The 13604-nt window shown below is 40.7% G+C and overlaps 1 protein-coding gene across 1 annotated transcript in view; it reads right to left on the bottom strand.

Moving 5' to 3' along the window:
* The window catches only part of Utrn (utrophin), a 490302-nt gene that overhangs the window by 360958 nt on the left and 115740 nt on the right, over positions 1-13604 (bottom strand). Inside the window, exons 3-8 of the mRNA XM_051164610.1 lie at positions 12315-12407; positions 10825-10902; positions 10409-10501; positions 7619-7791; positions 4858-4973; positions 3638-3798 (exon numbers count right to left, since the gene is read on the bottom strand). Of these exons, the coding sequence (XP_051020567.1) occupies positions 3638-3798; positions 4858-4973; positions 7619-7791; positions 10409-10501; positions 10825-10902; positions 12315-12407 (714 nt within the window). The remainder of the gene's footprint in view (positions 1-3637; positions 3799-4857; positions 4974-7618; positions 7792-10408; positions 10502-10824; positions 10903-12314; positions 12408-13604) is intronic.

The following is a 13604-nucleotide window of genomic DNA, read 5'->3' as shown; positions in this document are numbered from 1 at the left end:
AGCCGTGCTCACATATGTCACCACTAAAGTCTTAACTTTTGACTCAATGCTGTCAACGTTTGCCCCCAAATGACTGAAAAGTTCACAAATCCATTTCCCAGCCTTACTTTTGGAGTACCCATTCAGTTAACTGACCAATTAAACTGTTTCTAACAACAGCTAAGCTGGAACGACACACACCAACCAGAAACAAGAGGAGCCAGACATCATGTTCACATGTTTCTTCTATGAGCTTTTCAGTGGCTTCCTCTGATGCTGACCCATCCTGATTTCCCACGCTCTCCATCCCCAGAGCAGGACGCAGCGGTTGCCTGCCCAGTTCAATGAGGCTTCCCATCTGTAAGTACAGAACCTCCTGAAATGCCTTTTTCCTGTCTCTAGATAAACTTTGATGGAGTGACATCATATATTTCTACTGGATTTAAAAATAATCTATATCCCATGGATATTCTATTTCTAGTAAATCTCTCTTGTAGCAATAGCACCTCAGTGCCTTTATTGTATATCAAACTCTCTCCACATTTTTACACTCCACTGTTTCACCCCAAAAATTACCACCACCAAGGCTCCATGAACATCAGTATCCCATCCAGAAACCTGAGTGACAGACTTGGGTTTGTTCTCTCTCTCTCTTTCTCTCTCTCTCTCTCTCTCTCTCTCTCTCTTCCATGTTTAATCTGCAGGCTAGTCAGTCCTACCTTCAAAGTTCAACTCACATCCATCCAGGCCTTTCCACTTCCACAGCCACCTGTGTCTCTCCTCGGGACTACAATGGCTTGCTAACTCTTGGCACCCACAGTTCTATCTCCCAATCCTTTGCTCTGACAGCGGAGAGAATGACCTTCCTCATGTGTTCACACCCACAGGACGCCCTGCCTGGAACCCGTCACAGTCCTCTCAATGCTCTTAAGTCACTGGTTAAAATTCTTGACATAGCTCACAGAAATACTGAGAGGGCAAGAATCCGAGGAGTGTGGGCACATGGAGACGGATGTTAATAGGTTAATTAGAGAAGCCTTTTCTTAAAGGCTCTGTTAAAACCGAGGAAAAACAGGAGGCATGCTCAGAGACCATATAGGTAGAAGACACATCATAGAGGGAATTCAACATACATAAAAATCAGGGGGGAGGGGGCTGGAGAGATGGCTCAGTGGTTAAGAGCGCCACCTGCTCTTCCAAAGGTCCTGAGTTCAATTCCCAGCAAGTGCATGGTGGCTCACAACCATCTATAATGTGATCCGATACCCTCTTCTGCAGATAAAGCACTCATATACAATAAATAAATAAATTTTAAAAAAGAAGAATCAGGGAAGAAGAAAAGCCCAATCGGAGTGCAAATTATAGCATAAGAGGTATTAAATTAACATTAAAACTTGGGATTGGAGCCCTCAAAAATGTTAGCTTAAAGGAGAAATCAAATTATTCTTTTCAGCTGTAGTGGACAGGAAGAAAAGTCAAGAAGATGATCAAGACTTGATCATATTTTATTTCCTCAATTAATTTAACCCAACCTCTAAGCTACCAATGCCAGCCTACAAGCAAAGAGGTGAAAATTAACATGCTTATTTGTAAACAAACAGAACACAGTTTCTGGAATTCTTACCATATCACACTGCATCCTAAACAGAGTGATTATTTTATATAAATACCACAAAATAAGCAAGATCCGCTTCTTTTTTTCCCCTTCTCATTTACTATTATTGTGGGTGCGCACAAGATGGAGGTCAGAGAACAATCTTATAAAGTTCATTCTCTCCTCCTCCCTTTCTCTGGGCTCTGAGGAATCGAACTCTGACCAACAAGCTTTGGAACAAGCAAGCACCTTTACCCACCGGGCCATCTTGGCGGCCCTTCCCTCTGAGGAGACAGCCTCAATACTACGAATTGAAATGTCTTATCTCTCTAACAAAAGAAATCCTTCCAATGAAGACATGGCTCTAACAGCCAGAGGCAAGACCGAGAGGAAAGCCTAGAGCATCACCTGGGTCATCAGGAAGGTGTATCATCAAAGCAGGATAGTGACCAGGGACCAATGTGAACAATTTTGCACAAGTTAAGGGATTTTCTTCTTCATTATTTGACAGTCAAAACTGAAGAGAAACCTGGATTCACAATCAGGCCCCATCTCTTCCCCATTTCCTCATCAGTAAATTATTTTTCTTCTTCTAAAAAATTGTGTTATTTTTGAAATGGATAAAAATAAAACGGTTAGTACACGCCATCCAAAATGTAAAAGAGCAAGTGAATTTTCCAAGGCTCGTAGAGGTGGGGAAGAAAGTGGTATGTTCAAGATTATTATCATAACTGGAGGATTAAATAACTTTTTTCAAAAAAAGATAAATTTGCTAAATGAGGATGTCAAAACAAATCTGGAAGGAAATGTTATAATAATGACAGATAAGCAGGCTTATGGAGTAGCCATTCAATATGTTGTCTTTACCACAAGAATATTAGCCACAAGTCACTGACTCCATACAAGTACCAAAAGATAAAATTTAAACTCCAGGCACACACCCTTTCTCTTCCAAAATGTGCCTTCTTACAAATTTGAAGCCCTTACCCCTCCTTCTCCTTGAATGCGCATATCTTTGTGGTGTGAAAATAAGCTTCTTCACATGCATATGGGAGCCAAAGGTTGATACCAAGTGTATGCTTTAGTTGCTCACTGTCTTATTTTATTGGGACCGCGTCTCTCACTGAACCTTGAGCTCACTGATTCAGCTGGGCTGCCTGGCCAATGAGCTCGACTGACTCACCCCTGCCTACCTCCCAGCATTAGGATTACACCACCAAAGCCAATGTTATGTGGATGTGGGGCATCCTAACTCCGGGCCTCCTGCTTCTGCAGCAAACACTTCACTCAGGGAGCCATCTCCCTAGATCCTATGTGTACCTCTGAACTCAGTTGTTAAAATGTTAGACTGTGTGGCGTTGAAAATCTGAGCAAAGAGACTTCCTTTTATGAATGAAGAAGACTGGGATCTTAGACAAAAATCACAAAGAGATAAAATGTGGGTTGAGTCAAGACAGACTAACTGAGGAAGGAAGAAAATCCATTATTCATATTTCCTTAGGAAATTTTCATTTATACTCTGGTGAAAAACATCTGTTAGCCCATTTGTGGAAAATCTGATGAGCAATTTATGGTAGACTGCCTCTTCTAAGGAGAAAGGAAAGTAAGGCTTATATTTTGAGAGTCATTATAAAAAGATAATGCAAAATAAAGTTCTTTATTAATGGCCCCAAAGAGAAAGAAAATTAATATTTAACAAAAATAACCTAAGACAACATGAGAAAACCCATTCTCTGACACCTGGTCAGTGACTTGGCCTCTCAACCACTGTGAATAAAATCCACCCCTCAGTAACCAGTTGACTACAAAGTGCAGCATTCAGCAAGCCATGCAGCGCCATGATCAACAGTCCCAGAGCCTAACTCCAACTCACCATGAGAAACAAAAAACTTTCCTGTTTAATTAATTTGGCTGTGTTGCACATACTGGTGACAGCATGTTAACTAAAAAAAATGAACTTAGAAAAAGTACAGATGTTAAGAAATTACCCTGCTCGAATCTGACCCTGTATCTATGAGAAAACAAATGGGTAAGTCCAGAGATGGGAGAAGGATGGGCCAGCACCTGCATACTGATTTCTTCCTCTTCACACTCTTTCTTAGATTTCCTTGGGAGCGTCTCCACCTCTCGGATGGCATCTATCGTGACTTGCTGAGGAAGCACCTCAAACAGAGATGTTAAATACATAATTATGGATTTCTTGTCAGGGAGCTGCACGGCAACATCTAAAAGCAGAAGAAAGGATGGCTCAGAGGTGGAAAATATGTGAACTGCATGACATTAAAAAAGTAACTCTCTTTGTACCAAGAAGCAATGCCTCGTTTATAATCTCCATAATACTGTGTCTCAGTAAATTGCTACTTCAGATCACAAAATATGAGACAAGGTGAAGAATTATTCAACCTCCAGTTCTTAAGTCTTCTATAACCCGGCCTCATGATGAGTACCTCCCACCCCAGCTCTTAGGGCCTGAGGCCAGAGGAGGGTCATGAGCTTGAAGACTGCCTGGGCTACACACTAACTAAAACCATGCCTTCAAGAGCAAATTAAAAAACAAAACAAAACAAAAAAAAAAACTGTCGCAAAATGCTCAAAAGCAGGCTACACAAGCTGTTTTGTAAAAAATGACACAGGCTTCATTCACAACTCCAAAGGGAGCAGTCAATCCTAAAGTTGCAACTAAAGTCTTCACACTATACACAAGCACACACACACACACACACACACTAAACCAACACTGAATCATTTGTCTAACAACAGTAGATATTCCTAGAATCTTTCAATCCTGTTTGAAAAAAAATTAACTATTAACCAGTGAAATAATTAACCCACTGCCTAAAGGATCCTGCACATTGTTAAGTACAAAAGGATGAATGATTTCTCTGCCACACAATGGCCTATGCAGGTGGGAGATGAACCCAGGAGCTCATTGGCCATCCAGCCTAGCTGACAGAGTCCTTGTCTTAAAAGAAGGTGGAAAGCGGTAGAGAAAGACCCTTGACTTCCTCCTCCAGCCCACACATGCACACACTTGGCTCACACATACCACATACCCACACCACTCATTCCCAATGTACACATATACTATACACATAAAAGAAAAAATAAACACAAAAGTGCAATTATGGTTTATACTTTAAAACTAAGATTCCTTAATTGTCATAATGTACTCTAAAAAGAAAAACAACATAAACTTCTCACGGTTCAAAACTATAAAGCAGAATCAAGTTCAACAAGTTTTCATATAACAAAATTATACAGCAAAATCAAGTTCTCAACCTTACCTTCAGGATCTAACAGCTTTTCAATTCCCAAATAAGTGTGGGCCTTGCTAAAGGCATGTTCAAGTCTCTCAATTGGGGACATTTTGACCACTCTGTCCCAGCTGAAGAGATCAGGTCTGAAATCATCACACAAATAAAATTCCATAAAGACAAAATATAATGGAAATTATGTAGACATTTCATTTTTTTTAATTTTTTTTAAATTCGTAAATGCTATTTTTAATTGATCTTCTATATCTCAAAAGTTTGTAAAATACATAAAACCTGAAAGTAATTAATAGACATGACGATGATAAGTAAGGCACTCTCAGGTTCTTGGAGCAGTTGAGTGTATAGCATTTCCCAGACAGTAAAATATGAGTAGAAGAGACCTATAAATACAGAGAAGACAGGAAAAGAAAATGATAGAGAAACAGAAGGAGAAATAAGTTGAAGCTGAAATGGTAAAAATGAACCTAAACGTATGTTACCACAATCAATGATATTAATGGACTAAGTTCTATAACTAGGACAAAAGCCCTGGACCTGGAGGTGAAACCTATAATTACAGTGCTCAGGGTGTTTAGACAAGAGGGTCACAAATTAGAGGATGGCCTCATCTACATAGGAAGTTTCAGGCCAGCCTGGGCTGCAGAGAGAGAGCCTGACTTGGTACCTTGGCACACCAAGAGACTAACATGAGGAGACAGAAACTCCTGCTATTCCAAAAACAAAGGTGCTGAGGGCGCGGGTTCCCTTTCACCCATCTTCACGCATGACAACTAGTGTTTCACTTACATCTTGTTTTTCTTCCAGTCTCACAACATGGGCAGTCTCACTGCCTTGACAGATCTAAAAGCTGCTCACTTTCTTTGCACTCCATCCTTGTGTCTCAGATGCACCCTGAGATTGGCCTCCCCCATCCCCCTTTCTACCACTTCTTCTGTCACTCAGCCACTGAGTAAAAATGGCTATTAACCGCCCACATGCCCAATGCCTCTTTCCTCTTACCTACTGTATGTTTCTTTAGCATGGCTACCATTTCTATATACTATACAATTTACATTTTTAGGGCCCCACACACTTTTTCTGAGACATGGTCTTCAACATGTAGTCCATCCTGGCCTCAAAAAGAGCAGAACCCCTGATCTTTCTACTCCCCAAGTTATGGGATCATGTGTGCACCACCATGCCTAGCTACAACTTAAATGTCCATTTGTAAGGAACTGAGGTGTTTGTCTGTTTTGTTCCTACTATATCCCTGTGTCTAGTACAAGAAGCCACTTTACATATATATGTTAAATTAAGGAGCTAATACAGGCAAAAAGGTACTGGGTAAATTCAATAGTTGCGTAACAGTACCAGGAAGTGTTCTCAAGATAACAAAAGAAGAATGGGAGATGATGGGGAGAGAAAGTGTTTTTAACCCAATAACAAGTTCAAATTTTTCAAAAAATAAGCTATAGCAAACATAAGTCTTATGGAAAAATATTAAAAGCATCATCTTTGTTACCAAGAGCAAAACATCCCTCTCACCGTCATTAATTTGAACCAATACTACATAAAGAACCAGATCCAGTGAAGAATAAAAACAGGGGCAGGGGAGAAGGAGATCATATTCTATATATTCTGAACTTAGTCATGAGTACTTCCTAACCTAATAATCCACCAGCAAAAAAATAGAAGACGAAAGAAGAGAAAGAAAAGAAGAAAAAGGAAGAAGAAGAAACGGAAGAAGAAGAAGAAGACAGAAAGAAGAAGAAGAAGAAGAAAGAAGAGAAGAGAAAGAAGACAAGAGAGAAGAAAAGAAAGAAGAAGAGAAGAAGAGAGAGAAGAAGAAGAAGAAGAAGAAGAAGAAGAAGAAGAAGAAGAAGAAGAAGAAGAAAAAGAGGAAGAAGAAGAAGAAGAAACACAAAGAAACACAAACCTATATTGTACAGAGACAAATTTATAGAAAGGAAGTAGAAAAAAGTGTACTTCATTTGCATATATCAGGCAAGAACATTCAGGGAATTAAATGAGGAAAATTAATAATGCATAACAGCAACTAAACATAATACATTTTGCTTGCCTTCGGCATTTATCTTTGGTGCATTCAGAACTTATCTGGGAGTGTGGTGTGGCAAGGCAAATACTCACACACGGTTAAGCAACTGTGCTAATCTGCAATAGCAGCTCAATTGATTACCAGGTCGTCCTATATGAGAGCTTTCGTATATCTTGTACATGTAGCCCAGTGGTGGTGCTTTCACATGCAGCCTGTCATTAGCCCACTACCTTTACGGTGCTGCCTTCATCCATAGTTGTGATTTCTTGGTAGAAAGTTATTTCACAGCAGTTATTCTTCTGGGATGCAATGGCTATTTTTTAAATTATATTCTTAGATATAAGTTAGAATCTTGTTTGTGAGATTTCATAAGGAAATTGGGTAGCTCTTCCTAACGGTGGATAGCACAATAAACAGAGAATTCCTTCTGCTGTAAGAACAAAAGCTACACACAAGTCTTTGTGGATATTACTGGTCAGGGCTGAAGGAGTGGGAATGAACTATGTCAATTATCTTACTTTTTAAATGTTTTAATTTGGAGGAGAAACCATGGGCTTTGCACTGTAGCACAGAAGTCATAAAGCAATACCCAATGGTCGAGCTCATATTGCAGCACTTTCCTTAAAGCTTTACAGAACATGGAGCAATAAGGGCAGCAGAGGCAGAGGAAGGAACTACAGGGACGAGAAGAAAGACACAGAGGAGCACAGATTTACAGGCTGAAAGGCCTCTCACTTGTGCCGGTGGAGCACAGCATTGAAGGCAAGTCCGTCAGCCCAGCTGGTGGTGAAGTTGAGGACGTTGACTTGGCTGTAGGGTCTGGTGGTCTGCCGCACCCAGCTCAGCAGAATCTTCTCGCTGTTTGTCTGCTGCAGGTCTGACATGATATCTTTCATGACATCTTTCACCTGTGGGGGGGCAGCGGGGGGGGGGGGGGGCGGCAAGGGGGGGGGGTGGGAGAGAAGGAATCACATCTGCTTATAATGTAACATTTACTTCATTGAAGATCTTGGATAAGAAATATTAGATCAATCAAATATTATAGAGCATGTAATTGTCATTTATTGTATTTCCGAGTTCTATTTTAAATGCTGGAAAGACAAATTTTAATTGGTTTTTAGGGTAGTAGGATTTTCCATACATCACCTCAGTCCTATGAGCTAAATAATACTTGCACTCTTTAATTACAGTGAGCATTCCTGTCATTGCTATGAAAAGGTCACAATTTAAAACGTTTTATTTGCAAGAGCTTTTTTCATAAAAAGTAAATACAAATTTTAGTTTCCACAAAAACGAGAACAGAAATGTGTTAGACTGACTATAAAAACAATGAATTAAGTAATTTTTCTAATAGTGATAACAATCATACTTAATAATTAACTTTTTGTTATCATCCTAAAGTAATGTATATGCATATATATAGGAAGGCCTCAAAAAATGATAGAAACATATCAAAAGGACCACTAGCCAACAGAAGGAATCAGAAGGAGCCAAATTTAAGACAACTGCCACATCAGGATGAACAATATTAATAAAAGATAATAAACCTATATAAAAGTCCATAATTCATCCATTGATGAACAAGTGGGTGGGATAGATGGATGGGATGGAATGGATGGATGGATGGATGGATGGATGGGATGGATGGATGGGATGGATGGATATAGATGGATGGATAGATGGATGGATGGATGGATGGGATGGATGGATAGATGGATGGATAGATGGGATGGGTGGATGGATGGATGGAGGGATGGGATGGATGGATGAGTGGATGGGTAGATGGATGGGATGGGATGGATGGATGGGTGGATGGATGGGATGGGATGGATGGAGGGTGGATGGGTAGATGGATGGATGGATGGATGGATGGATGGATGGACTGATCAAAAATGATTCTTTGTTATAAATAGAGAGCTAGCTAATAAATGTAGAAAGAACATAAAATCAGAAATTTACTATTTTCTGGGAATAATAATAATAATAATAATAATAATAATAATAATAATAATAATAATAATAAAAAACAACAAGTAAAACAAATGAAGAAAGTGGAGCATGGAACAGAGCATTTATACTGTCATTAAGTATATCCCAACTAGCTACTATTTAATAACAACTTTACAGTGGAGAAAAACTTGGGAACCATTCCCTTAACCTACATAAACATGGCCAGAGAAAGAGTTAGTGGGCAGCACATGCCCCTCACACCTTGACTGAGAAAACTCCCTTCCCCTGCAGCAACTTTACCAAATGAACAACCTGACGCTATCCCACTGGTCAATGGCCACTCTCCGCAACATCCTATTCTACAAAGTCACAGTTCAGTCTTCTTCAAAAGCATCAATGCTGTGAAACGGAAGAAAGACTCAGAAAGTGTCCCAGGTGAAAGAGATGCAGGACAGAAAAGCAATGAGCATCACTCATGGTCTTGAACTACTGTTCACCTGCTTTATTGTCCTGTCTCTCCTCCCTCTACACCATTGCTACTGGGAGACTGAGCCTAGGACCTCATGCATGCTGTTAAGCATCACTGAGCCACACTCCCCAGCGGTGCATACTGCGGCAGTTAGCCAAACCTCCACGAACCGCTAAAAACTGCGTTATATTGAAATCATCTTCCTGGCTTTAATAAGTGTATATCATTTTGGTGGTTAATAATTGTGATAATACAGTAACAAGTGGTAATATTATACATTTTATATTTTTATTTTAATGGCATTGTGGCTATATACCAGAGCTCATTGTTTTTAATTAAAAGACTGTGTTTTAGGCAAAAGTTTGGAAAGTGTACTTTGATAGTTTACAAAGGAAAGGGCATGCAAAGTATTCAGATGAGAAACAAGAGTGAGTTAAGGAAACACAGGCAACTGCTAACAGTTTTGGAATCTGGATGATTTCCTGGACTATTCCTACAACCTCTTGTAAGTGGGAAAGTAAGGCAATTTCCTAAATTAAATGTGAGACACCTTTTTCTCCTCTGTCAAAAGTCTGCATCAGGCTGCCAACATTGTCCACTGGCAATTGCTGTAAGCTACACTGTACTGTCTGGAGATTCATACGCTAAAGCCGTTATCACCAGCATCTAAAAATGGGCCCTATTTGAAGGTAGGACCGCTGTACACGGAACTACTTAAGATGAGGTCATACTGGAAGAGGGTGGCCTTCAAACACAGTATACCTGGTGTCCTTATCAAAAAACAAACGGAAATCTGGACACAGACACAGAGAGAGGGTGTGTGTCATGAAGACCACCGCTAAACTTCCATTAGCCAATACACCCCATTCTGCAGCGAACTGGCAGCTAAGAGGAGCCAATGCCAAGACTCCCTGGGAGCTCCCGCGAAGAATCATCTTATGCTGGCACTTGGATCGTGGACTTGCAGACATCAGAACTTTCAGACAATAAACACCTCCTGTTCCAGCCAAGCAGTTTGTGGAACTTTGACATGACAGTTATAGAAACTGAATAGAGAAACAGTATATTTTCATGGTCTATCGCAAGGTGATTGGGAGTCTCCCTACCTGCCAGTGCAGAATGATGCTCCATAGTAATCCCAAAGTCAGCTTGTGATTCCCATCCACGATGTCAGTGCCCCCGATATTCACCAGTTCCACCTGTCAGAGCAATATAGCAAAAACAACAGGGATAGTCTTAGGACAGTGTCTGCACAGAACTCCAGACTTTCGACTTAGTACATTTGTACAGCAAATGAGGACAGAAATTTTGCTTTAGGAATTAGATCAATGCAAAACTCAAAAACGTATTATTTATTCTGCAGATCAATGAGAGCATCAGAAAAGGCACGTGACATATCCACCACTCACAGAACAAGTTCAAAACTTCCACCATGAGGAAAGATGTCCAAAGATTAGTTAATGTCTATACTTATAGCAACCAGAAGGCTTTACAGGAGCAGAGATCCCCAAATTTTGCTTACATTGTTCTGATGTAAAACTTGCAGCACTCGGTTGACGTTATTTAAGGCATGCACCCTTGTGGAACCACGTTCCTTTGGCTGGAAAAATAAAACAAACAAACAAACAAAAAAGCAAGTAAGATCCCACATCCCTTCATATGCTGGCAAACTTTAAGACAGAAATGTAAGCAGAGCAGCAGGTCAGCATCCAGGTCACCAGTCTGGGTACCACAGGATGCAAATTCACCAAGAACATCTTGAAATACTAGCTCACTTACCTGTGTGCCCAGTGAAATCATTGAGGGAGCATCCCAAAAGGCATGACAGTTTCCTATCCCAAGTGAGACAGTGTGACTGAAAGGACTTACAACATGGTGACGATTTGGCATTTTCTAACAGGCAGAATCAATTTGAGAATCAATTCTGTCAGACAAAGCTCCTTCTATCTGAACATCTCTGCAGGCAGAAAAGTAGCAGAGAAGTTGTGCCTGCTTTCTCTTGCCCGGCTAGGAACAACAGAGCAAAGAGTCATTGTCCCAAACTCCAGGTCACATGAGAAGAGTCCCCACCTAGGACAGAGCATGACAAGCCAGGTAGCTTCCTTCTACCTCACCAGCCAGGGAATCTCATGAAAGGTATCAGCTTTCTGAAGGTACCCAACCAGGAAGGCAGACAGAGGATGCAACACTCAAGGCTGCAGCAAGGGGGCCGATCTCATATGCCACAGAGCATCTCTCTCTGTCACTAGTGTAGCCTCTCTATGACTTTATACAAACACTGTCACTAGTGTAAAAGGATGAAGCCATAAATGACATCTTCACAAGTAGAGTTAATGTCCACATGAGGACACAGAGCCTTACACATACAGTAAGAGAGTTGGGTGTAATGAAAGAATAAATTAAATATAAGAAAAAGAAACATGGAAATAATGTTGGAACCCTGAATAGAAATAGTAAAGTTTACACAACTATTTCTTGCTTACTAAATAACATTTAAATGTGACTGTCTCTGCATTCTCTGCATTCAAACCATTATCTCTTTTATATTAATTCATCTTTTAATCACTAGTGCAGGCAGTCTCAGGGCAATAAACATTTGAGGTAATGGTATATGTAATGAAAATAGAGCCCTCAAGAAAACCACCTATGTACTCTACTCTACCCAGGCATCAGTTAAAACATTGCGTATGAAATCTTCTTTCAGTTTGCCTTCAAATCTCAGTAATGACCAGGGATGCTCCATCAGCCTAATTCTCAAAGACGTCCTCTCTTACAGGCTAGAGACATAGCTCAGGTGGTAGCATGCTTGCCTCGCATGCATGGAGCCCCCGGTTCGAACCTCAGCACTGCCTAACCCGGTGTGGTGGCACACTCACGCAATCCCAGTATTTTTGGGAGGACAGGCAGAAGGATGAGAGGTTCAAGGTCATCCTCAGCTATACAGTTAGTCTGAGACCAGCCTAAGGTAAGCAAGACCTTGCCTAAGAAAAACAGTCATAGGTGTCCTCTCACCAGTGATGTTCCTGTGAGGCCTTCTAGGAGATCCAAGAGCTTTCTCCCGTCTTTGAGGTCTGAGAACATATCATTAATGGGTGGTTTCCCACTCTGCAAAAAAGAAGAAAAATGAGAGTGACCTAAGAATCCGAAATTCCATATTGGGGCTCGTGAGGTGGCCCAAGGGGTAAATACACTTACTTCTGGTCATGATGACCAGGGTTCAATCCCCAGGACACACACAGTGGAAAGAGAGAGTGCCCACAAGTTCTCTTTCCACCTCCACGGGTGCGCCACACCATGAGTGTGAATATACATGCCAATAAATATATAAATTAAAAACAAAAAAATCTATATGTTCTTAGCATTTAAAGTACTCCTAGCTGTGTCTACTCCTAGTCTGGACAGACAAAGCTTACAAAACTCCTAAGACAGACAAGTAGCATTAACTGCCCCTGATAAACACACAAGAAACCCCTAGCACATTCCGTCAGTTCAAATATCTGTCTGGCCTTCCTGTGGCAGGATGAGGGTTTGAAAACCAGGCGATTCCCGTTCAGAAAACCAAGAGCCTCAATGTCAAACCAACCTTGACTAAGAACTACCTAATGAGACCAGCCAGTTACCTAAGCTCCCTGAAGCCACCAGCCAGTTTAAATATCAAAAAGTATAATGCTATGTGAGAATGTGCTAAAAATCATAAAGCATGATATAATAAATCTATAATGGTCTTCTATCACGTTGCTTCTTCATATGAAATACACAGCTAAAAGTCCTTCCTGCGGTCATTGATATTTCACAGTCAAGAAATATCTTTTACTTCTCACTTTTAAAAATACACTTTCCATATGAAACAAGACTCTAAATATGAGATAAAAAAAAAGATGGGAACCTGACACTCTGCATTTCCTGTTTCCCCCTGCCTACTGACTCCTTCCTCATTTTTCAGTAACTATCATGTACAACCAATTAAGGATTCTTAACATGTGTCTTAAAAGTTCATAGGCTCTAAGAGGGAAAGTGTGACCCACCGAGGAAACAGCGAAGAAGAAGCTGGGCCCTATCTCTGAAATCCCACTGACCCTCCATGCTGCCACCGTGAGGGGGACACAGAGATTATCTCTACAGTTACAGTAACAAGCAGTTTAGAGGAACACAGAAGCCACCTTCTAGAAGACTGCGTCAGGCTGAAGACTGAAGCAAAGGGCTGACAAGCCTGTCTTCAAGGCTCGCCTCCTTACCCGACTCTCACCTCCCACAGGACAGACAGTTCCACCACCACAGAAATCAAATTGTCTCTTGGGTCTT

Source organism: Acomys russatus, chromosome 21, assembly GCF_903995435.1.
Source record: "Acomys russatus chromosome 21, mAcoRus1.1, whole genome shotgun sequence".
NCBI lineage: Eukaryota > Metazoa > Chordata > Mammalia > Rodentia > Muridae > Acomys > Acomys russatus.
This window is presented reverse-complemented; position numbering and strand designations above follow the sequence as displayed.